General features: G+C 34.1%; 1 protein-coding gene across 1 annotated transcript in view; it reads right to left on the bottom strand.

Annotated features, from left to right (window-relative positions):
* dlp (glypican dally-like) overlaps positions 1-27003 on the bottom strand; it is a 57983-nt gene that overhangs the window by 6703 nt on the left and 24277 nt on the right. Inside the window, exons 2-5 of the mRNA XM_013307842.1 lie at positions 9224-9376; positions 2506-2629; positions 1692-1802; positions 1438-1462 (exon numbers count right to left, since the gene is read on the bottom strand). Of these exons, the coding sequence (XP_013163296.1) occupies positions 1438-1462; positions 1692-1802; positions 2506-2629; positions 9224-9376 (413 nt within the window). The remainder of the gene's footprint in view (positions 1-1437; positions 1463-1691; positions 1803-2505; positions 2630-9223; positions 9377-27003) is intronic.

The raw sequence follows: 27003 nt of genomic DNA on the forward strand, positions 1-27003 counted from the left end.
CCGTAGGCCATATGGATGTATAAAATGAAGTGTCAAAATCATAAGAGGTAGCGACTCTCAGATGTTTTTAATTTTAATTATCGTCAATGAAAAAGCACACTAAGGTAGAGCAGAGCATACACATTTCCCTCAAAAGATTTCGCTGCAAATTGAACTCAGAGTATGAAATTACAAGCGAAACGCCAAAGCTCTGTGAAAAATCTATAGGCAAGGATGGTATGTCGCGGGTAACAAAGCTCGCTCGGTCTCGGCAAAGCGGCCCTCGAGTGTCAAGTGATGTGAGCCTTTGTCGAGCTTGCGGCGGCGGCGGGAGCGCGGGTAAGCCCCTCGTCGACAACGTCACTCGCAGATATGCGCTTTCCCTCGCCGATTTACATGCAGACACTTTTTATGCCACTACTCGTCATCAATTAATTAATTTTTTGGACTGGATGAACATAGGAAATAAATAAACGCTGCTAAATGTCTGTTTAACGAGACGTCGGTGGCTCAGTGGTCAAGCACTTGACTTGCAATCTGCAGGTCCTGGGTTCGAATCCCGCCATGTACCAATGTGTTTTTCGATTTCCGATTTACATATGTACATTTATCCGACGTTCTTACGGTGAAGGAAAACATCGTGATGCAACCTGCACATATCTGAGAAGAAATTCAAAGATATGTGTGAAGTCAACCAACCCGCACTTGGCCAGCGTGGTTGACTATGGCCTAATCACCCTTAACTTAGGATAGGCTCCGAGCCCCTCGGTGGGGACGACGTATAGTGAGCTGATGATGATGAAATGTCTGTTAATCATATGTGCAAAAAACTTGAAAGACATCAAATTAGGTATTTATAAATTTTAATAGCTATTATTAATTAACATTATTAAAAACAAGCGTCTGGCTTTCGACAACTAGAATGAAGTCATTAAAAGAGATATAAAAAAAAACGGACCAATCAATATGGTAATATAAAACAGCTATTAATGTAGTTTACAATACAAGCCAATCTAGTTCATATACCAATCATATAAAGCTTTAATTGATTGGATACTTACAATGATTGTCTAGTCATCTAGACAACTATCAAATGATACCGCCCTTATGTAGTGCTAATCTATGTTTTATTTCTAAACGTTTAAGGCATAAATTAGTTTGCAACTAGATGTCGTGAAACCAGGCAATAGAAACTCGAGTGAGTAACGACCTTTAAAGCAATTTATGCTTAAGTAACACGTAAACAAACGATCGAGGGCGATAATATGGCGTGAAGTGGCACCGGGGAACTGTTATGATAACATTATAGAGCACTAATGTGCACCCACGAAGGACCACCGGCACAGGCTTCGTGCCTAAATACTATGACTTTATGAACAATGAGGTTATAAAGTCAACAGATGAATTATAGCTTCGATAAATGCATTAACGTTACATTTAAATAAGGGGTTAACTTACTTTGTAAATAAACAAGTTGAACGCTCTAACAAAACAATTATATATTTAACAAATAGTAAATTTTCATGACCAGAATTGGTATTAACATCAAATTCTAAGGTTTACTGGATCGCAATTATACCGGATTTAATTTTAATTTTTTTTAATTCTAGTTATTTACTTAGCGGTCGGTTATTTTGCATTCATCTTGCAAACAGAATATGGGACACATCGGTGGAAATTGTAATTAAGTGTTCTTATTGAGAGATACTTACTTCTGGTCGAAGCTGTACTGAGAGTTGAGGACTGTGAACATCTTCTCGTAGAGGATGCCGAAAAAGTCGTCCATCATCTTGTCGAAGTTCGTATCCCCGCGCGTATAGTAACTGCAACAAATAATGCACATGAAGACAGTTTCTCTTTTATCCTCCATATTTAATGGCATTCCTCTTCTCAGGGTGCTGGAATACCTATGTTACTCTTACTATGGGTCCCCATTGTCTTTTTTAATCTACAAAATTATTGAACTGACCAACGTTAAACTGAATAAAATGCTTTGTACTTATCCAAGCAAGCCCTAAGTTTTACTAATGAACGGATTAAATATGCACCTATCAGTGTTTTCAGGGGTTGACTAACAGTTTGCGCGGAGCTAGAACTTCTGTTGTATTATTAATTTTTAAAACAGTAAACAAAAATACATAGTTGGTATTTGCAGGTTTGTTTTAACGGGCTTTGTTGTTTTAGCGAGTGCGAAGAATAAAGTGCGTAACAAGGGAGCGTTGATGTTGGCTGTCGGGGGTGTTAGGGGGTGCGAGGGGGTCCCAGCACCCCGAGGGTGCAATCAGGGGCGCGGGTCTCACCATCAGTAATTGCAACCGGATTTGTTCACAGAAAATATACTTTTTAATTACACAAGTGTCAACTACGCTTTAGTGATGCGACAAAATTAAATAGATCGTTTTAAATCACTTTAAAATAATTCTGACTTCACGACACGGTAGTGGAGTTCTACGGTTGGAAGCACGAAATTATTAAACGAAAAATAATTTGGTAGCGTTTGTAATTTAGCATACTGGTAACACTTACTTCTGTAGCTGCTCGAATAATTGTTCGAATACATATGAGTGTTGCTCGTAGATCATACCATACGTGCGCTTAAACATGTTGTGAAACTCTTCTCTTGACACTTTCAAAAGCTTTCGAAAGAATTCTGCAACAAAAGAAAAGTAAATTAAATATTTAATATAAGATCAGACAACTTGATCGACTAATAAACTTTCAAGAATTAAAATCGTAAGTTTAAATGTAATAGAAATCCTAAACAAAGAATAATCAATAGTGTAAAATAAAATCATATAGGCTATATGTACTATTTGTTAGACTCATCTTGGTCGAGATGTTTCGGATTTACTTATTTATAAAAATAACTATGACTCAGATAAAGCTCAGTCGACTGGATGAGTAATGTTAAATCGTACGAAACACGCTCTGCCGTCGCCAATTTGTAAAATCGTATTATATCAACGGCTTCACTTTAGATATAAATCAAGCAAAAAAAAAATTACACAAATAGTCGATATCTGTTAGTACGTCTTTTGTCTTATTTACTCTTCTTTTTACTTCGCATAGGCTGAAATGAAAAGTAATTATTTCGTATCGAAATTTAAAAAAAAATGTCGAGTATTCGATACAGAAGCGCATATCGCCACAATTCAGTCGCGTGCTGCCACGGGCTAATGCACGCGAAGTTAAGTTCGTATCAGTGGTACACTGAGAGGATGGTAGTAATTAAATTTTTTATTAAATTTAATTTTTTATTACTGATGTTTTTTTTAGTTGCATTTGACAAGAAGAATTTTTTAAATGAATGTCAAGGGATAGGTAAAGCAAGAGATGGACTGTGGAGAAGGTGATATGATTAAGAAGAGGTTTCATTATGAAACCATACAAAAACGGTATATGTTCTTACACGAATGTCTCGACTTTGGAAAACTAAGATAATAATTATAAAATAGAAACTTTAATCTGCTGAGTGTGTCCCGGACTTTAACAATGATTGTACTGCATGTAGCAGAATCAAGTCGTGAGTCAATCAACTTGAGGACATAATTCGAGTGAACTCTCTCACCATTCACCATCGATCGCGCGCTATAATTATTGAATCACTCAAGAGTGATTACCTCAAGGGTTACCAGGAAATATTTACTTATGTTGACCTATATACATAAACTAATCACGACTCGTATTAAAATATCTAGAAAATTGTACATCTTAAATGTCTACAATATTATTACAACTTCGAAATCATGGTAAAAAAGCCCAAACGTTCAAAATACCTGGAACACTGTTGTTTTTTATATCATAAGGTGGCAAACGAGTGAGCGGCCACCTGAAAAACGCTGAAATATCGAAGTAACCGTTGCCCATAGACATACGCAATTGCATATGCGTTGCCTACCTTTAATCGACGGAGGAGAGGGATGCACAGAAAGAAATTTTCCCTTTCCATGCATCCCCTTATCCGGTAAGTCCACTTCCACTTCCCATCTTTTCCTTATAAGAAAAAGGGTTGGAAGGGAAAGAGGACTAAATTAGGCCTCCGAGACGCACACTCAGAAGACGAAACGCGGAATTGCTTCCACTTCACACCTCTCTTCTGTGTGGTCGTGGTATTTCACCGGGCGAACCGGACCAATTCGAAAAGTTTATTAAAAGAAAAACAGTTTATAAACATATAAATCATTTAAAATTATTTTACAAATATTGTATTAATATTAAATATATGTTATATTCGACATTGAATCTGTAAGTGGGCGAGGCATTTCGTTTTGTGATGAGAGAATCATTGGATATAGTAACCGCAGAGTGACCGCACACCGATCCATTCATGCGGTTCTCGAAATTAAATAGCGGCACAAAGATATTGTTGCGAACGTTTACATTATTCTCAATGATTCTTGGCATCGTTCGTAGCGCAATTTTAATAATAAACAAGTGAGGAAAATCGAATTCGGAAAATTATTCGCATTAATTAATTGCGGGAAGACTATTCGTGGTAACCGTGAATTTCAATGTAACATGTAAAGGAACATATTGTTATCTCTGCTTTTTTAAAGAGGATGAGCAGGATGGCAATAGAGGTAACCGATAGTATATGTTGAGTTTGTTTCTTGTAAGTAGAAGTGCCGACACGTAAGATAAAAGCCACTGTGATATCGTCATCTGAGTCCTCAATTTTACTTAAATTAAAATATTAAAAAGTTTTAATGAAAAGCGACTCAGTGTGTTCTAAACTTTACGTAAGGTTGTTACTTTACAGGCGTCTACAATTAGCCCCGTAATTACACTTGTCAACGACGATCTATCCGCCTATTAGGTGCCATGAATATGTTTAAAGTGTATAACGAAAAGTAATCAAAAAGGTTATGAGAAAAACTTGAGTAAATAGTAAGATGGCATATTAGAGAGAAAAAAGAAAATATATACTAATACAACAGTTATGCGTATAGTGCAGCCAGATTGGTAGATGTTCTTAAAAATAACTGAAATATGTAGTAATAGCATATGTTTGTGATGAGTAAATCGGAACGTTACGCAATATTTGTAACAAGGTCGTTACAATTAAAGCTAAAATGGAAATAGATTCAGTAGAAGGAATCCCTAGAAATACGATCTCAAGATAATTATGACATAAGAGTTCCTATCAAGCGAAATTGGAAATTAAATATTGTTGACTTTTTTATTTCACATTTTCACAGAAAAATATCGTTGAACATGTTTTTGATTACAATAATTATAACTGTCATCGTTTATATTCTGGCAGCTGGGTAAACGAGCTATAAAATATGTAACGAGGGTGTTAGCGGCTGCATTTCCGCCGCGGGTGCCACATGCGCGGCTCAATGCCATCACCTGTCTAGAAATAAACCTGGCTGAAAACAATATGCGAGATAAATATTTACATACAAATTCGAAATTCGATAGTCTTAAATTTATCGATAACATAATATGCACATCACTAAAATGATTTTAAATGTATTTAGGGTTGTCAATAACGATAAAATGAAACGAGTAACAAGCAAATGTTTTATTTCAATCGTTTTATTACATACATTTGTTACGGGTACAATTAGGACCTAACTTTATGATTATTTTAAAAACGGTGTTATGACTGATTTACATTGCGTCAGTTGTATGCCAGCTCTGATTTTGAGATCTACTGTCTTACTATATTGGTATAATGGAAACCAGGCATTGTACGCCATTAAATTAGTGTTATTTTATAAACGCAACAGTTTGCTAACACGCGTATAGTTTTACAGGCGCGCAGTAAATCACGACGCGGTTCCTATTTCCGACCTCCCTCAGTTCAAAATTAACGATATGGTCGGCTAAAAATATATACACATTTCGGGAGCAATAGATCTTAATGGCGGCTCATTTGTACCGCCGATTAGAATATATGAGTGATTTCGCTGTAATTCATTTTGGACGTCGGATGGTTTAAGCCTGACTTTTATAGATGTCGGTTTACACCAAGCAAGCTTTATTCAGGCACCGAATGTTTGGTGGAAAAAGATTTTTGATTTGACTAGAAAGTGACTTCTTTCTTTCTTCTTCTTGACTTCACAAATTAACTTTGAACGTCTGAAAACTATACAAGAATTAACGTACGACGGTTAAAAAGTATAAATGTTAATATTTAATAAATACAGGTATGGTATGTAGTCTGTCGATATCCGCAGTACAAGCTACATCAAAGGCATCAGCTTAGACGTGGTGTATAATTGCATCTGACAACGGGACCGAGAGGCGACGGCCCAAAGATGGCGCGATCACCGCCGGCCGCCGCCATCTTGCCCTCGACTCCGACACACAATCAATTATCACTCCGTAACCGATTCTAAGAAATGACCGCGGATAATTATCCAGGAATTAGGAGAGACTGGACCTTGGAGAATGCCTGTTAATTGTTACTAATTATGTGCGTTTTGATTTTATTAATTTGAGAAGAGGTTAGGTTGAGAAAATGGTATAACATATTAGTGTCACTTGACTAACTTTACAGCTAAAGTTTGATTTTTCAAAGTAAATATATAAAGAGATGTGTCAGGATCGCGCCAAATGGAGGTTCATGGTCTCTGCCTACTCAGTACCCAATAACCTGTTGTTATTTATGATTCTATATCATAAGTACGATATAAAATGAATTAACTACGCTTGTAGAGGTCGTAAATAGCTGTAAAAATCCGTGATCGCTCAATCAAGGTCCGTGGGAACGTTTGTCGGTTTTCACTCAGGAATGGACCTGCGCTCGGGGCTCGGCAGGATGGAAAGTGGCGGCGTCAATATTGGTACAGGTCGGCGGTCACTCGGCTCGCCTCTTACAAACTACGTTGACCAATTCATTCATCTTTATTAAATTCTTTAAGTCTTGGTAAGCGGCATGTTAAATAATATTCATTCTTAGTTTCTTAGATATTCCTAATTTAATTTAATTTTTAACTTAAACAAGAATAAAATTGTAAAAAGAAATAAAATGTTAGAACATTAATGCAGAAATATAATTCTTTATCTCCCGATGACATAATTCCTCGACATTCCTTATGCATGAAGCAATATGAATGAACAAGCTCATTGTACTAAGTTGCAAATTTTGTATCCTTCACATTGTAATTTTAAACTACTGTATGAGAACAAAATGGCTACTCAAAGTTATGACTGCGAATGCCTTTTGCATGACTTTAAAACGTTCGTCGAGTCTCAGAAGACTAAACAGTGTAAACCCCTACCACGAGTCGAACGAAAGAAAATATTCAAACAATTCGATTAATTTCGAATACTTCCTGCGTCGTGATTTACTTGCAGAATAATTCCCACAATTACTAAATATGTATAAGAAAATTTCGCATTTCCTTTACCTGTTTATTCAAATTAGTCTGGTAATAAATGTTTATTAATAGGGAATTAGAAAAAAAAAACTTTCCGTATAAAGTATAATACAAAAAAAAATTTGAGGTTAATTAATGTATGAAAAAATAAGAGCCTTATACATTCGTAGCGTTAATTATACATTCCAAAGATGTCATGTCTCACGAATACAAAAACGAATGGTCAATATTTATTACTGTGACATAAATAAATACAAATTTGGTTTGCGAATGTACAGTCAATGGCTGCGGAAGAAAAAAATATCACGCGCTCTTTCGCATGTCGTTACAATTCGACGAGCCGAAATGTAAACATCACTGACGCATAAATGAACACGTTAGAAACTTATTAGAGTACCTTTTCTAATTATGTACAAAAAAAAATGAACGTACACCAAACTGATTGTGTATCACTTTCCGCAATAGATTTCCGTACTTTATTGCTGTTTGCGATCATTGTTTACGTTGTAAATGTGAAACCACTAATAAGATCTATGAAAAAATTGCGTTCCTGCAAACATTGTCGTATGCAAATTGCGAAGAAAAAAATGTTAGGTTAGAGTATATTACGACGAATGTTATGACTTAAAAGTAATTAGCAACATTTTTATAACCTTTTTATTATGTATTCGATAATAAACAAACAAGCAAACAAAAAGGGCAGCATAGCGAGCAAGATCGCAGCCCACAAAAAGAGTCGATTGATTCGATAAAAAGTCGACTCGTTAAACAGGCATTCCTTAAGATAAATCCATCGGACGCGAGTGTAAAAGCTAATTATAACCGACTGACGGCGAACGAAGCTGCGTGTGAATGCAGTATGAAATTTTAATTACTTATATTCATACTTTTTTAGCTTTGGACTCGGTAACTTTATTTTGTGGTCTGGTTTCGTACGAGGCAAAAGCTTGGCCGGTTTTCTGCCACCAATAGGGATATCAATGTTCAGCATCAGTCCGATTACTAAATCTTTTAAAATTAATTTTATTATTTCTTTATAAAAAATAGATCTCTTTGATAAAGTAGAGGAAATACATGTATTATGTTAAATAATCATTTAACACCTTATTAGTTTCTTTGATTCGGGCGAGCGGACGTAATTAATGACCCAATTTTTATTTCGTTCCATCAAATAAAAACATAATTGGCGAGCAAATTACATTACTCGCTGTTGACTAAGTATATTGGAAGGAGGAAATTAAGCTACATTAAATTATCAGTTAAACGTCCAATTCTATTGAAACTCTGACTAAAATTTAATAGATAAGATAAAAATCTTTCATATTTTTTATGTAACAAAATAGGATGATGAATGTATGTACTTTTAGATCAAAGATCGATTAATGTTTGTTCTTTTGATTAACAATTAGTAATTTTTTACTGTCTAAATTGAACTTAAAACAAAGAGTTGTCTTTGCCTTTTTCTTTCTGTCTTCTAGTTTAACAGGTATTGAGTTTGCTCTTTAACCGAGCGACAATGGCAGTCAAAATATAGTAAAATAAATTATATTCGAGTGATAACTAGTAGTAGGGGACGGCAGTAACAGAGCGCTGTGAGTACGGGCCGAGAGTGCGCCGTTAGTGCCCAGACGGCCACTTGGTTACTGCTAATGTCCCGACAGACCATTGACAATGCTCCGCAATACAACTGTACTTATGTTATGTCTACAGAAGCTTGTCTATGGTTAGCTGTTTTGTTATTTTTAATTATTATCACAGACTTTATGATTTTATTTTTATGACTAAAATTATAGGATGATAGCGTGATTGTCATGTCACCTACATGCTTGTCTGAATGTCGATAAAATCTGTATGACAAAAACATTGAGTGAGATAACATGGGTATTTATGATAACGTGGTGTAGATGACTTACCATCGAACTTCCTTGCTCTGACAGAGAGTATGTCCGCCAGTTTGGCCAGCTCGCTACGCAGCGAGTCGGTCAGCTGTTGATGTGCGCGCTGCGTCAGCGCTACGTTTGCTTTGGGCCCGCAACAACCTTTGTTGAGGCAGAGACCACCCGCGTCTGTAAAGAAAACCATATTATGTTAAGGATGACTTCTGATTACAAGGATTAATACGCATTTCAATCTATCAAATGTTTATAATTTTGTCTACGTATGTTTCCAAATCTTCGGAGAAAAAAAAACAATACTGAGGAGACGAATCTTAAAAAAGTAAAATGAAAATAATGTAATACATTGTTCCTTATTTATTGGTTGTGTCACCTAAATCAATTGTTGTTTACATATTTTAGCTTGTTTGCATCAAAACATGTTACGTAAAGTGGTTTCGACCACCAGAGTCACATAAATTAATGTGCAAAGCAAGCATCGTTCGGGAGTGTTGGCTTCGGTCACCTCTGAAGCAATTTATCGACCGGTCGGGTCCCCAACTGCTGGCTTAATGCAATAACGCCTCGGGCTAGACGGATGTTTAAACTTATTTGGGCCCCCATCGATACACGATGAAGGTCGGACCCCAATGTACTTGGTACAGACTCCATCTAAATTAAGGCAAGATTTTCAATTTAAATAAGCGTTGTTTGACAGCATAGTCGACTGGCTTAAACAAAAACATAGCATTTTATTGTAGGCATCACTAATATTTAGACTATTATGAAATAGGGACTTTGATAGTTTAGTCAAAATTAATATATTATAATAGAAACATTCGTTAGTTTAATTACTAAGTTTTTATTCATAAAAGGTATTATACTATATTGATTTCAAATAATACAATTCAAAACTTCATTACAGAATGTATTTTGTGCTTTCAACCTCTGAGCCGGGATAAACAAGATTATGTGCTGTTTCATTTATTACGCACGATGTAATATGAACATTTATATAATGAGATAGAGTTCATTATGTCTTATTCGAAAAATAGTGAATTCAATTTAAATTTTTACTATGGTGCAATATTTGAAAGAAAGCGGATGATTGTTTTTAAATGTTCAATGCAAGAAGCAATAAATGTAAAATGTAATATAATATGAAATGTAATCCTTAATTACATATTCCGCATTATAAACGCGAAGCTTACCATTCTGGTGGTCTATTTCGAATATTTGTACGACATTTGCGAGGCCGTATTCGTTACATCATCAACAAAAATTGAATGAGATTTGTTGATTTACTTTACGACCGGTAGGCGTTCCACAAATTCCTCACTGGACTCCTTGGTCGTAGAACTTCACTGCCGTGACTTTTGTGTACTGTCATATATTAATATTAGTGTTACAGCAGTGGAATCCTACCGTGATGACGACAACATATCGACAAACAATAGAATGTCTAGATTATGACAATTACATGATTCTGTTTTGTAAGTCACTTCGATAACCTTTTAACGGACACTGTAAAGACGTACGCTGTCATTTGGGATCCTATCAATTCCTAGAAGGGGAGACGTTGAAAGTCTACATTCACTATCTGACGCTTAAAATAGCCAGTTGTCATTTATATTACATGTTGTATAATAATTTAGCTATTATCTAAAATTACTTGTTTACAAATCTACGTAACAACACGATTGAGGCAATTTCAAAGATGAACTTTCTTGTTTTGTGTAATACATTTCATTCATTTTTGCTAATTCATTTGAAACGCAGCTTACTTTATACCATAAAATTACATGGAAGTAGGGGCAAACGAGCTGCAGGTCACCTATTGCCAAGTATACTGACGCCTATTGAAATCTACAACACAAATTGCAGATGCATTGTCGAGCTTAAGAGCGAGGTCAGATCTCTTATGACTTGGGCCATACAACAAACGTGCGCATCCCTAAAGCATGGGGGCGATCGGCGTTGAATCCTATGCGATAATATGCGCCACCGCATCGTTTGACATTTCAATGTTCATAGCACTGCGCCGTTATCGAAGGGCGGGAGCAGAGGGCTCCCTTGTAAATGTTCATTCGATTCATACTTTGTCCCTGACCGAAGCAAACTAGGGAGAAATAAAGCCCTCTTCACTGCACATACGTTCATACAAGAGTCATTGAATTCTAAGATGCATTGACGAATAGTCAATACAAATCACGTAGGCTATTCTTTTGTGTTCTTATAGATTCGTGAGTAAAATTTAATTTAATCGATCATTTGTTTAACGTCGTGATAATGATTAGCATATTTATATGCGTATTCTTTGAAGTGGCAGAGTGATTGATTAACCTTTGTACAATTTATTTTAATGTTTTTTTTTACAGATTCTCAAGAACAAAGACTTTAAGTGACATTTACTAGCGTTGCGTAGCTTGTATATTTATTGTAACATTTTAATAAAATGTTATAATAAATATAGCTTTGAAGATTTTAAAATTTCTCATTTTAATAATATATTCTAATGCTTTGAACGTTAATACTCAACGGAGCGAATGACAGTAGTAAAATTTATTTTATGTATTACGTCGCTAAAATGTTTCTTTATATCTGAACTTTGACTTTTAAGAGACAGGACCTGTCAGGCACCGCTTTCCTCTCAATCAAATAAACACGAACCGGTTCTAAAATTGATTTCTTGTGCTCGTTTTGTCTATGTGTGTAAACTTTTGGCCTCGGTCCTCAAGACTAGTGTAGGATTTACTTAGTACAACGACACGTTGCCTAGTCCATTTCTCTAAATTCAAAGTAACTGAACATAGGTCGTTGTGATTTAGTTGATGTTCCGAATATAATTCGTGCAGCCCCCAACGTCTTTAATCTCTGTGATGCTGCTAAAATAAACAGTCTCCCTCCGACAGTGATGTTTGAACAACTCATATCCGTTGACTGGGTAGTGGCTTCGTTCGAGAACTTATCTCTGCCTAATAATAACGAAAAAAAGTTTTATAAAATACACAATAAATGTTACGGATCCGTGTCTATGCATTGAAAATATCTAAGAAAAACTCTTACATTATTATTTATGCCAAAGAACTCAAAACAACGACTATTACAATTTTTCTAAATTGATCAGTTTTGATTTGACATTTCTCATTAAAAAAAACATAACATTATGATCAATTATAAAACGTATAGACCGATAACGCGTTCTAAACGTACAGTTCAGTCTACTTTTACTTTAGATATTTCAGTTTCGAACAGCATTCATATTTCGCGTTTTAAAATATGTCAAGAAATCTCAACACATGTGAGCCTTTCAACGTTCATGCACCGTTTACAAAGCCGAGAAAGCTTTCACGAGAAACAGTTTATAGATTATTGGCTGGTTGAAGTGGTTTCTTTAAGTAAAAAAGCCGACAATATTCACTCGGAACGTGTTTTAAAGAGCCCACGTATACTTGAAATTATCTCGCAAATGTATCAGGTGGCAGTGAAGCTACTAAATTGTAAATTATTCTGTTGACAGTTATTTTATCGTAAAAATTTAATTACATTTTTATCTGTAACTTAATCGTTACGGAAATGACGTTTAACATAAAAAGGAATTTCTCCGCTCTAATAATAAGGGTCTGGACTTAATGTGGATGTCGTTTTCAAAATTAAAATGGATTTAAGGAAATTTTGCGAAACTATAAACAAAAGAATTTGTTATTGAAAAATTATTGAATTTGTTTTCAAATTTCTCTATTCACCATTTCATTACCATTATAAAATTTATTACGTTTATTTATAGTCGGAACTAGCGGATATCAAAATGAGACGTTAAAACGATTTAAATAAACTCCGGCCTCATATATTTAAGTCTTAGAAAAATGTACCATTTATATTAACTGGGTATATCCTGCCATACATCATACAAAACACGACAATTCAATTAACGTCATTTTCAAACAACTGGCAACATTACCTCGTTACCGCGATGATTAAAAGCGCGATATAATCTGTGCGAGCATATTTTACGCGCCATTTTATTTCAAAAGGGGCATTTTGTTTAACGTCGCTACGTAAATAAATACGTTCTGAAATGGATTATGAATGTGTTGCACTGCAGATTCAGGTTGAATGAACAACACTATTGCTTAAACGTTTAAAATATACGGTAAAATAAAAGTTATTTGTTTCTTCAGAAACCACAGATGTGATAAACAATTAGACAGACCAAAGCAGTGTAATAAATAATATTATACGTTTTGTATTACGTAAAGAACACTAAACTATTATTGATAATCCAATAAAAATTAAAAGCTGATTTTATACATACAAATGAAAGGGAAACTGGTGTAAATGACTAAAATACATGCACATAGCTACCGAGGCGTCAACATCCGTGAGGTAAAAAAACACTGAATGGTAATTTACGCATAGCTGTTGAATTGTGGTCACATATAACAACGTATAAAAAACATTTTTTGCGTTACGGAATATAATTTTATCATTGCAAACTTGCAAATTAATACAATAAAATATATATTAGATTCAACTTTATAGGTATTACTTTTGGTTAGTGTTGTTCAAAAGATTAGCTTCAGCCCATTTCAGTTTAGTAGATTTTTCCATTTTATAATATTATCAAGTAGTGTTAAGTTTATACTTCGTTTATACGACTGACATAATTAGAATATAAGGAATTAAAACAAAGCATTGTTGTTTATGATTAAAAACTTTCTTGAATATAATTTGTGTTAACAGTATATTAAGAAAGTTGATAGCTTGAATGCTCTTTAAACGAGAGTTGTAAACAAGTCTCGAGTGATTGCCCACTTCTAAGGATACCATTCGGTATTTATAATCTATGGTTTTATAAGAGGAACACAGATTAAAGAAAAAACTTTTGACAACAGTACTTTTAGTTAGTTTTAAAACGTGCAAAAGATTATTTATTTTTATTAATATTAAATTTTTATAATAAAATAAGCATCAATGTGGTGGTTACATTCATTCCTTGTCACCTTAAAGACTGTAGGAGAATGAAATTAATTTTTTTTTAACATTTTTAATATATTTTTTTTAATTTTATTCTATCATGTAAATATTATACTTAATAATTTGTACAATGTCTACGTATCTGCAATTTCCCTTAAAGCAAGTAGCGTAGCCTCTTATCGTCGTAAGTGAGGTAATCATTCTTTGCAGCGTTAATATTCGTTGCCTCGAGCGCCCTCCAACATGGCGCCGGCTTTCAATTCATAATTTAAAGGGAAAACACCCCAGATTCGCGCGAACCTTTGAAGTAGGTGTCGGCGAGAAACGCCTCTATTATCACGCAATTTATTTACATAAAATCTCTTGTCGAAACAAGCCCAGAGACGGACTTTCAGATAGATTATTAAACAAATCGTCGTAGCTAAAAACCTTTAAATAATAATATATATTATTTCTGTACAAATAAATTGGGAACAAGGCATAGATTTTATTGTAACTTGACAAAGTAATAAAGTATAATGAGTGATCTATTTAATTTTATGTTTGGTTTTGAAAATAAAACGTCAACTTTGGTATTGCAACATAATTAAAAATAAAAAACGGGAAACTGATTGGTTATCATCAAAGAAAAACAAAATGTCTATAAATAATCTTATACAGATTAAGAACCTACATTTTAAAGATAATTATTAAAAACTCTAACAATAGAACCATTAAGCGATTACAACAGCGCTCGAAAGAAATCATGCGATAGCTATTTATTTGTGAAAACAATGATTACAGGGCATCGGCCGGCCACCTACGTCGGTATAATGAGAAACAAAATTACTGGCCGGCCACGCCACGGCCACATGGTCACATGCTAGATGACCGAAGCGGCCAATGCATTATCCGAGAACAATGGCGGCTGGAGAAATGTCAAATACACAATTACTACAAGTCTCCATCTCACTACATTCTCACTTTACAATGTATGATCGCCTTTTTTACTAACTATTTCCACAATCTTTCAACTACAGGTAAGTATTAACAATTTTCATAATATCTTACTAATCTCACTAATATTAAGATGAATGGACAGATTGATGTATGTTTGAAGGTATCCCCAGAACGGCTGAAATTTGGAATAGATATGCAACATAGTGTGGAAGAACACATTGGCTACAAATTATGTTTTTTTAATTCCGTGCGGACTGAGTAGAGGGCGACAGCTAGTTATATTTTAAACAACGTTTAAAAATGTATGATCTATTAATGTCAGTGCCTTAGGCGATAAAGATAGAAAAAGAAAAATTTCATATCGCATCACATAATTACGTGGACCACCCGCGTGAACTCGCATTGAACATTATAACATTTTTTTGTTGAGAAAATCAACAAAATTAAGTCATCAAATGAAACGACTGACTTAATTTACCGTGGCTTTCTGAGACTAAAAGTTTCCGTTTAAACCATATTGTTATCTCTGTTTCGTCAAAGATAATGACAGGGATGACGATATGTTTTATACAGCGACATTGGCCTCGGATACCCACGGTTAGTGATGTCCTAACGCCACATAAACTACGACAATTAATATTGAGTTCACGTCCAAATGCTTATTATTACCTTCAACGATAAGACAAAGCCGACGTATGGTAGTTAAAAAAGATTTATAAACAATACTATTATCTGCGCGGAGCATATTAAAAGGCAATAATACATTGTCTTGGACATACAAAGTGACAGTCTATATTTATTTAAGGTTTAAGTCAAGACATACCCTTTCATAGGTAACGATAAAGTATTTAAACTCCGAATAATCTAAAAAACATCGAAGCACATATTTCTACGTTTTACTTCTATAAAATGCTGTTCGTATCAAGATACCATCAATTTATTAAATATATAAATTGTTATAGTACAAATTCCGTGCGTTGATTTTATAAGATCGAAGATATACAATATTTTGATTATATCTTATGATAGAATATGTTGGAATTTCCTGACATTCTTCACGTTGACAAAATAAATTATATTGATTTAAAATTATCGATAAATTTTATAGTTTCACGTGTACATCACTAGTTTTTTGGTCCGCGATGCTCTGCTAATCTGTGGCGATTATGATCCCTGTTAATCCCGTTGGCGCGGTATCGTTAACCGCCCAATATATCATTTATAGTTCGAGCGGCTTACTCCCGGATTACTTTAATACAATTGACAAATTCCCGATTACAAATGTATCGGAAACAATATAATGTTACCGACAACAAATTACAATAAAATACCGCTATTTCAATTTGACACTGGCTGATTGGTGTTCCATTTTTTTATATTTTGAAGTAAGAATGCGGTCGATGTTAAGTGCCAAAAAAGCTGGCCACAAAGGAACAAAATGTTAATTAATCTTAAAATAAATTAAACGTCCTCCATGGAGGTTTAACAAGCAAGACTCGTGCGTGACGGTATACCGAAGTGACATTACGCATACATAGTATACAGGGTATTGTGTAGTCCGTAGACTTCATGTATATTAGCAAGTAAATGAGCTTGTAGCGGCCGCGTAATGGACTACTTACCGTCCTCTGCCAACGTAAACGGACTATTTTAGCGACGAGCAAATTTGCCAGTTAGTTGCCAGTTTCATTTTATCAAATTAAATTTGAGTGTTTGTAATATAAAAATAATCATATTTTATTTATAAACACGATGTATTTAAATTTTGTCTATCTGTATATGTTTGTCCGCAAATCCTCGTTTGTCCCGGGCAATCTCCGTAATGGCTGGACCGAATTCAAAGTGACTTACTGAAAAGTAGCTTATGAATGCAGGAGTAACTTCGGCTATTTAATTTATGGGACAAAGTCAACTCAGTTTGCTGACAAAGTCGCGGGCTAGTAAATTATAAGTATCTAGAAAGTTGATGTACACAATGTACGCGAAAACTGCTTAAGTCCACCAGTAAATTAAATTCCAAAAGCGACGAATGCGCATAGCTAAACAAAATTAGCACTTACTTCCTCGTGATTAAGTTAACTTTTTATTGAATTGCAATTTTCATAGCTGTACGGTTCCGCGAACGGAAGGCGCATCCATCTGTGACAGCGCTGCGAAGCGCTTTCGAACGTTCCGGCCAATGATAGCTTCCTTAATGCGACAATGCGGGCTGTTTAAGTTGTACTCACGCCAATTTAAACTCTTATTAATATGACTTCCAGACTATACTGGCATGTTCCAAGATCTTGGATAATCCTTACATATGTGATCGTGAAAATATTCTATAATCTCATTTTTGTTCGAAAAAGCGGGAGCTAGCTAATCGAAATCGTATCGTATCGTATATTACAATTATCTTACTTTTGTCCTATTCTTTAGGAAGCTCGGCATATTAGCAGTAAGAGGCACATCTGAGCTTCACAGTTCAATTCGGTCTCGTCTCGAAGTTTTGCTAGCCTTTGATGTTTATAAAATACGATTGTGCGTCGAAAACTTGTATGTATTGACACGGGTGTAGCGGAGATGCGGGCAACATTCCGAGACGACCTCTGCCGGACACTTGTGCAATTTTTGCATGCCTTCGACATTACGTAAGCATTCGGTGCGAGTTTTGTACCAGTCATGTTTTACAGGACTTTGCGTTGGCGTCGCATAATTTGATCTTATCATGGGACTTGATTTATTATTTCAAGATTCCATAACAAACACCAAACAAACTTATACTTGAAACCGATCTATCTTCTATCTATTCTTTTAAAGGCAACGTAACAAAGAAGCAGACATGTTAGCGTTTATAATACAATCAAAGGACTCAAAGTTTGTACAGGTGGGTGTTCTAAACTACAAGGTTTATATCAAAAGGCATCGCTGGTTATCCTATTGTTATCCAGTTAACATATTGTTTAGGGTAAATCCCAGTTGAATTCAGTAAGCCAAAACACTATAAATCTTGAAGCCAAAAGTGGCAAGACTTTGGAGAGATAACCTGTAAGATTATATTATATTTCGGCGTCAAAGTACAATTATAATGTAAATATAACGTCTGTAACTAAATACTATGTTGTTAAAACTAAAACAAGTAATAAAACACAAAATCTGCACACCGAGCGCGTTAATAATAACCCGATCGTCGGCCTTTGGCGTCGCGACCCGTCCTCACATTCCCCAAGGATAAATAAAGGATGACGCATCCGCAGATTCCTTTATAATTAGTTGATCCTGCGAGCGGTCAGATTGCCCATATTTGGCCCTTTGATAACGAATAAAAGTTAATATTTGTGGCCCTGATTCATCTCCTTACCCGAAAACAGATTTTACATCGAAATAAATAGGTGCTTGCCGTTGGGCCAAACTGCCTACCAATATGTTCAATAGGGTTTTGTTCCCATTGGATCAATAGATCATTTTATATGAGGGCTATAGTCAACATATTTGCAAATATTTTTTCTCACGAATACACCTTTATACTTTGTAGTACATTTATATTCTGGTAACATCCCGTCTTTGGAATGATAATGAATTTAATTTGGAACGAAGCGAGGGTACAAAAGTAGGTATATGACAGTGCATATTTTATTTTGTATAGAACATAAAAAACTATTATATTATAACTGTACTGTTTCGCTACTGAAATCCTCAATCAATGGTAATTAATCATAATGGTGTAACTATTTAATAAAGATGTATCATTAAGTAAATGTTGTACAATATTTTTTAAGATGAGTTTTGTAAATTTTTTTGACCTGTGTACTGTGCCCAGCTCTTCTGGCATACAAGTCACGTACAGACAGAAATTCCCTCGGGCCGATGTTATTGTAAGAGAGGCCTCATTGCAATGCGTTGCCGGTAGAGGGCGCATTCCGGGATATTGAAATGGGTGCCATATCTACACGGACTGTATTATGGGCGGTGGAACTTAAGTGCCATATTAAATAAATTGTTGTTACTTTATTTTGAACACAAATTAGTAAATGGGTGGTCTTGCCACCCATATGAAAGTTTTAGCTGGATGCGTACTTAAAGTCGCAAACGCAACAATCATGCAATTTGTCTGATCAATAAAGTCATAAAATAAACTGTAATAACCTTTTATTATCATCCAATTTTTTTAAGTCTATTGTTTAAAACAAATATTTTAATTTATTATCCCCGATAAAACCCTTTAAAAGAAGTCAAAAAGAAGCTAAAGCAATTAAGATATGTGCGTTATAATAAAAACACCGTAAATAGTTTACTGACCCAAATACCGAGGTGACGCGACTCTCTAGGGTTGCCAATGAAGAAAAATATTTTTACTTCAAAACTAGCTTAAACACAATATATATTGTTACTAATATTTAATGAATGCGAACGAAACTAATTAAAAGAGAAAAATACAATTGCGATTTTTGCGAGTGACAACCCCGACAAGTCGGTGTTATCTTTCGCGCTCATTGTCGTGATTTACGAGGTGGTTTCTTTGAACTGGTGATAGCGACGATCAGTTTGTTTCTTACACTCGCACACGTTCAATAACAAACGTCCATTCACTTATTGATAATTAATCTATTCAATAAATAAACAAAGAATTTATTCTAATTAAAGAACAGATTATCTATATTATAAAGCGGAAGAGTTTGTTTGTTTAAACGCGCAAACCTCAGGAACTACTGGTCCGATTTGAAAAATTATTTTCTTGTTGGATAGTCCATTTATATAGTTTTTTTAGCGACAGAGTCGTGGGAGACAGCTAGTGAAAGATATATTGCTAACAACGTACGAAACGTGTGACGTACGAATTTTTCAATCAGTCAAAATGTCACTTCCACAGTGAGGTATACAGGATTTGTCCAATAGGTAAACTCTTGTAAGCACATAGGTAAATGCTACCTATGTTTTAAATTTACATTGACCTACAGTTAGGGTTCTTTTTCTTCTTGATTCGGGGTACATGATAACTTTCTTGGGAAAATAGTTGCAGTGGTCTCCCCATGTGGTGGTATTCCCCTTGCCTTCTGGACCTTTTTTTTCCAGAGGGGAATGCTATGCATACTCCGCGCCTCGGGGGGAACGCGGTAGTTATGTGGGATTCTCTTCCGGATGGGAAGCATACCCACTAAACCCCTTTGTTCCTTCTACGCATTATGGCGAGGCCATTCACGCTTGCGCTTTCGTCCGCGATTGCCTTCTGGACCTTGGTTAAGGTTAGTAAAAGACATTTATGAAGAGGAATGCCACTCAGAGACTACCTCTGACATTGGGTATTCGGTCAATGAAGACTATCAGTTACATTTTGTATAAAATCCTCAGATTACTATCACTCTGAGGCAGTTAGATACTCTTTAATAGTGTAGTGCCAAATAACCCGACTTTAAGTGATGGTTAAACGTAAACTATCGCTTGCGACACATTGTAGCTGTTTTAAAAAGGACTTCAGCAACAAAGCTTATGTTCTATGTTTATAGCTTATTGTTTCTCTTTATAGCTGAAAGAGATTGTCTAAGACCGTCTTAAATTGCACGCGGGAAGACAATGTGTAGGATTTACTTTTAAAACCTATTCCATGTTTCTTTGAATTTCTCTCTTAAAGAAAAAACAGGAGTTTGTGTTAACATAACTTTTGGTACCCTTATATCTTAAGAAGTTTAAGAAGAAAAAGAACAACCCTGTTTTTTTTAAATACGTTATTAGAAGCCTATGTGTTTTTCCAGACTGTGTTCTACGTCTATGCCAAATTACAGCGAGATCCATGCAGTCGTGCTAAAGATGCCTAGGAACAATTATCCAAACATTGGCATTTATAATATAAGTATAATAAGAAGTAAGAAGAAAGATTCTCAAATAATATTATGAAATCATTATACATATATCACCAAAATAATACATAAAAAATTAAGTATTGAATCCGATGTTTAGTTTTATGGTTGAAAATGTTTCGCTTTTTATTGTTCTCTTATTTGTATCTGATATGATGTTTCGTTTTTTTAATGTCACAGTTGCGCGCTAAAATAGCTTTTATTTTAAATGGAGATAGGACTGGATTTACTTGCATCCTTTTTGCGTAACATTAGGCCCGCATGCGTCATTAATGTTGCAGTCCTAAAAATGTTTTTTAAACATGACATGTAGATAAATAAAATGAACTCTATACAATTAAGATAAGGTTGATATTTCTTTATTATCTTTATTTTTTACCCTATGCATTTTTTGCATCGACAAGTCGTCAGTAATCATAACCTTTTCACTGTTATTTATTCAAGTTTTATTAATATTTGGAAATGTTAGGACCATTTATCATTTATAGTGTATAAAAACGTAACATAATACAAAGAAGTTATACTAAATTATTATTAAATTTTTAATTTACAAATGTAAGATAATTTATTTTTTTACTGTCGCAAAAAATTGTCCATAGAGAGGAATACGATTTTCGATCTTGTTCACATAAAATTACTGGCATCCATATTGCATTGAACGTTCATTTGTTTTCAGTTCGAAATTTAAATCGACAATACAGTTGAGAAGCTACTAATGTAATCAATACATTGACGGCTCCCGCAGAGGTCAAAGCGCTTCATGTCAGTGCCAAACGGAAGTGTCTGTCGCCTTGCTCGTTACAACCGAAATACACGCAACGCTTCCTATGCTGGCCGTAATTATAAGTTCATCAACGCGTACGTAATCTGTGCTTGTGTTGTGTTTGTGGTTGACATCTTGATTAAGACTTCGAATTATGTTTATCATATCTTAAAGATACATTATCAAAGAATTATAAACATATAGAATTTAATGGCACGATAATTTTAGGTGATTTTTCTGTATCGTGATATTTTTCTTTGTCTAAGAGATAATAAGAACTTTTTCTAAGTCTCTACTATTTCTAAGTAAAACCTAAGATATTTTACTGGGTCGTAGAATAATAAAATTACTAAACTCACAATCGAGAAACTATTAGACTAATAATCTTCCGTTAAACCAACATTATTCGAATTCCACATAAAACGTGAAGTTTAAAATTCTCTTTCGAGTATTACGGTTACTCGCAAGAGAAAAGTGAGAAAAAAACACTGTTGTCTACAATTCACGAGCGGGCTGTTTGAGCCCTCTCATTGTTAGAGAGGGGTGGGGTCTCGCACTTGTCAGTGGGGGGTAGTCGACCGTCGGCTGTATAGTATTATTAGACGCAAACTTTATGGAGGCTCGTACTTACTTGTGAAAGCCTGCCTTCTTTACCGAAGATTGTTTTCTGTTTCGTGCGATATTCTGAGCCGCTGTAAAGTTTGTATGATATTATACAACCGTGTACAATGACTCTGAAATTAAGATTGCTTAGGGCGTGCGACGTGATTTTCTCCTGCTTAAGTTTGTTTGTTTTTTTGTTGCGTTTTGAGCTGACGGGTATAGTTTGTACTGAGCTGTTGTTCCTTTACAATAGAATCATGACAAAGTGTTCACATTTACGAATTTATTTACAGCTTTAAAAATCAAAAATATTCTCTAAATGCTCATGTAAAGAAGAAACTCGAATAAAATTAAGATAAATTATTTGTCTGATAAGAAAAAATATTAGTAGAGTACGTTACTGAAATAAGAGATTTTATACTTCAAAGGAGTAATTTAAGTTTTACTGTCAATTTAATCAAAGTCTGTTAATTGAATTAATATGTCTTGAATCAAAATAAAATAGTTATTTTCAATTCACGGAGCGAAGATATCATTTATTAGCTCTAGCTTTCAAGTCTTTATAAAAAAAAATTAAATCATATTTTAAATACACTGTCAAACAAATATTATACTAAAAAAAGAGTTTAGATTCCATTTTCCTATAAAATTAATAGAAAAATTAATACAAAGAATGAAGTTTGCAGGAAATTAAGTCTAATCAGTTTTGTTTTAAAGTTTAAATTTCTTTAGACGTGTCTTGTTAAAAAGTTGTAGGTTTAATACAGTTGCACATTTTATGTGGACGGGTTAAAGTCTAAAGTTGTTCCTTGACTTCGCTATGAAAGGGGTGTTGAAGAAGCAAATTGGAATTGTTCGCAAGTTCGACGTCGTCGGCTCGGACAGCATTCCTAGTTCGTTTTATGACTCCGGCATATTTTCCCTCATTTACAAGGGAAAAGGGCAAAAAAACGTAAGGACTTAAATGTAAGAATGCAAGCTCTACAACTTGTTTATTTATGAGCGGAACAAAATATAAAATTGTTGAATACTACAAACAAATTTATCGTTGAACAGTATCCATTTATTAAACATAATCAATTTCTTTTAATATTTTCCAAGAATCAAAGTGAAAAGCATATTAATTTAAAAAAAAATGTCACAACCATAATGTAATAATATTTCTTTTAAATAAGTCTTTAATTTTCTGGCTTAAAATAAAAACTTTAAGGTAAAACTCTCGAAGCATCGGCCACGTGCAACTAGGTGAAGAGCTCTTACAGCCGACCGGCAAAGGTAAATAGGCCATCCAACCATATCTATACGAAATGTTTTAAAACCGCCATTGAAAATTTGCTCCACAAGAGTTTTATGAAGTATAAATTATTTTTTTAATATTTTTAATGTTTTAAATGTCAAAGTAGCGTAATATTTTGTAATTAAGATTCTTGATTTAATTTTATAATGCTATACAAAATATTTTTTTACATCCATTATAAGTGTAACCTAACCACTTACACATTTTAGGATTCATAAATCGTACATTTTAATTGCAATAAATTTACATATATTTATTATAAGATTTAATAAGTATTATTTAATCTTAAGAATTTATTTAATATGTTTTTATTTTTCAAATAATTTAAGTATTTCTAAATATTTTTATTGGCTATTGCTTTGTAATGTATCTTTAAGTGACGCATTAAATACTTACTTAGAATTTACCTTTAAAGGTGTAGCCGCATTTAGAAACTAACCTGGTTCTTGATTTATAGTTTTACGAAAACGGTGACTATAATTTTAATACATTAAACTAGAACTAACCAGTAGTAATAAATAAACTATCGGAGTCAATTAAAAATATTAGACAATTAAATAGTCTAATACAAAAGATTTCTCATATTAAAGATACATTAAGACTAGCTTGACTAAACTTAGCCTATTAATTTTAGTTCGGGTGTCTCTCAGATCTCAGAAATTTAATAGGTAGATAATTTATGTGAAAAAGTATAGAAGTGTGCAAATTATACGGTTTTGGTATAATGTTATTTGGGCATCAACCAACCCGATCAAACTATCGGGTGTTAAAAAAATCTGTAGACTGCAACTTGTATTATCCGTTTTTCATATAACATCTTTTAAAAATAAAGCTAATGTAGAGTAAAAAAAACTGTGGTGGTTTTTTATTATCCATATTGCTATTTTTATCTTTAGTTGATTAAGTTGACGGAGACGTGAGACTTTCAATATTCTAACATAGCATGTAACAATGTTATTAAATATAGCAATCCATTATGGTATGTGCCGAAACCGTGGCTTTGGTTACACAGCGTCGCTTATAGAATCGAACGTGGGTCTTCTCGTAAACAAACCCGCGGCGTCGACGTACATGATCCGAGTGAGAGAACTCAACTGTTGACACATCGTGTACTATGCGGGAGACATCGTTACATAATGTTTGTTTTTTGAAGGTTCTTAATGTGTCAGATTCATTTTTTCTATTGGATCATATGAAAAAGGTAAGCATTTATTATTTGTCTATGGATCTTGAAATTAAAACATAGAGTTTACAGTTTGCAATCTTTGGTTTAGCACATCGTCTAAACAAGTATGTGCTCTGCGCGATATTCATCTAATAATAACTTAAGAAATATTTGTGCGTCGACTGCATTTGAATGTTACGAGATGTTATATTTTAGATTTATGGCAACATTTATTACATGGCTGCATATTGCTACAGACTAAAGGAACTTTTGTTACGCCTTACATAATTTACAAATATACTTGGCAACATAAGTATAGTAAAGTATTGTTTTAAGTTTTATCTTAACATAGATTTCTTATACTAAATGTACACTAAGGAGTACCTTTAGTGGTCTTAAAATGACACTGAGTGTGGCAGTTAATTATTAGGAAAATATTCTTTGCAACATTTTAGAACTAACATCGTGTAACCCTGGTGTTTAAAATACATTGCATTCTCTTAGTAATTTGATTAATTCGCTAATTACTAACAACATTTTATTCACGCACTAACGATAGAGTTTCTATCGTGTTATGATCGAAATAATATAGTAGGGGCGTTTTCTAGCAACAAAAACTCGTTGCGTCTAATGAAAGTGTATAAAAGAGACTCGGTGCAAGAAGATAGCAAACATGCCGCACTCGAACCAACTACTTTCAAAGAACTAGTACATTTGCAGTATGTAAGGATGCATAGTACCATCCTTGTGGATTTGAGAGACGAAAAGGAATTCATTAACGTGAAAGTAGGTTTGCATTGTATCGTGGAAATTACATTTGTATGTACGCAATGTTTGGTTACGAGACATAGCCGTGACCCAGAAGCATTATCTGGTGTTGGTGATAATATCAATATTAAACAAATCTCGAATTGATACCATTTTTTTTATTTATCTGATAATATATTTCAAACAATATAATCTTAGGTATAAAAATAAAAAGACGTTCCTTAGTTTTTTTATTATAAAAGTAAATGGCAACCTTACGCAATAATATTCATAATTAACTCTTCAATTGGACACCAAAATGTTTTCATCTTTACCTGTAACAAAGATAGAAAATAAATTAATCAATTAATTATTATTAAAGTAGAAACAGAGGAAGAATAAAATATATTAAAAAATACGTTTGGCATTGCCGCTAAAATAAAAAAAAAACAAAATCAGGCAAAGACGTTTATCTTGGTACAGCCGTTACGAAATTTCTTACATCGGATAAGGAGTGGAGATTAAGGTCGACGCACAGCCGGTCGGATTACATCTTAATAATACCAGTGATGTATAGAATCGAACGTATTGTATGAAACTTTAGTGCGTGAGTGTCCACTTGACAACATATGCGAGATAATAGCTAATATTGCACTTCTGCAACGAGCCATTGTCAGATTTAAAAAGCATTCTGTTTTTAAGCCCATTGTGCACGCTACAATAGAGCTGGCGCATTTTAAAGCCCGGTAATGCCTTTCTACAAGGATGAGCTTTTTTATGGCACAGATGTTGCAAAACGAAATAATAATAATTAACACGGAGACTGCAAAATTTATGAATTATTTTAGTAAAGTAAATTAAGTTTTTTTTTTAAATTCCGATTCCAATGTGTGGATATTCTACGAATAATAAATGGTATTTGTGAAACTATTCCGGTGACATTTTTAATGGCAGAATGATCCAAGGGCCTTTGCCTTCCCTCACGGATGAACTGAAATAACAATAACGGAGACGTATAGATAGAAAATATTTGTTGTAACAGGAAGACGCGGAAAGGGACGACGGGTGTTCCGAGATGAGGTGATGAATAGCGGTGTATTATTAGCTCATTGCTAAGTAATTTGAGAGTATGCCGATATTTGAAAGGCCGAACATATTTCTTAAACCGCTATTGTATTGAAAACTTTTGTCGTGCGATTTTAAAACTGGATAATATGTGGGTTCAGAGATTTATACAGAGTTAGGTATGTTTATAAAAACTAAGTTACACATTTTGTTATTTAAGAAAGTTCCTTTGATTTTTTTTAATATGTGGATCAATTGCATCACCAAATAAATTTAGTACACTCGATGTCATACATACTTTGTGTGATTGTGTATGATTCCATTTTTCATTGAAATTAACAATGAAAAATGGAATCATCGCGTAGCAAATAGAAGTTAATTATATACAAGTTCATTAAAAGATTAATTACAAAGTTAAATTACTACAGC

The sequence above is a fragment of the Papilio xuthus genome, unplaced genomic scaffold (assembly GCF_000836235.2).
Source record: "Papilio xuthus unplaced genomic scaffold, Pxut_1.1 DF828037.1, whole genome shotgun sequence".
NCBI classification, from domain to species: domain Eukaryota; kingdom Metazoa; phylum Arthropoda; class Insecta; order Lepidoptera; family Papilionidae; genus Papilio; species Papilio xuthus.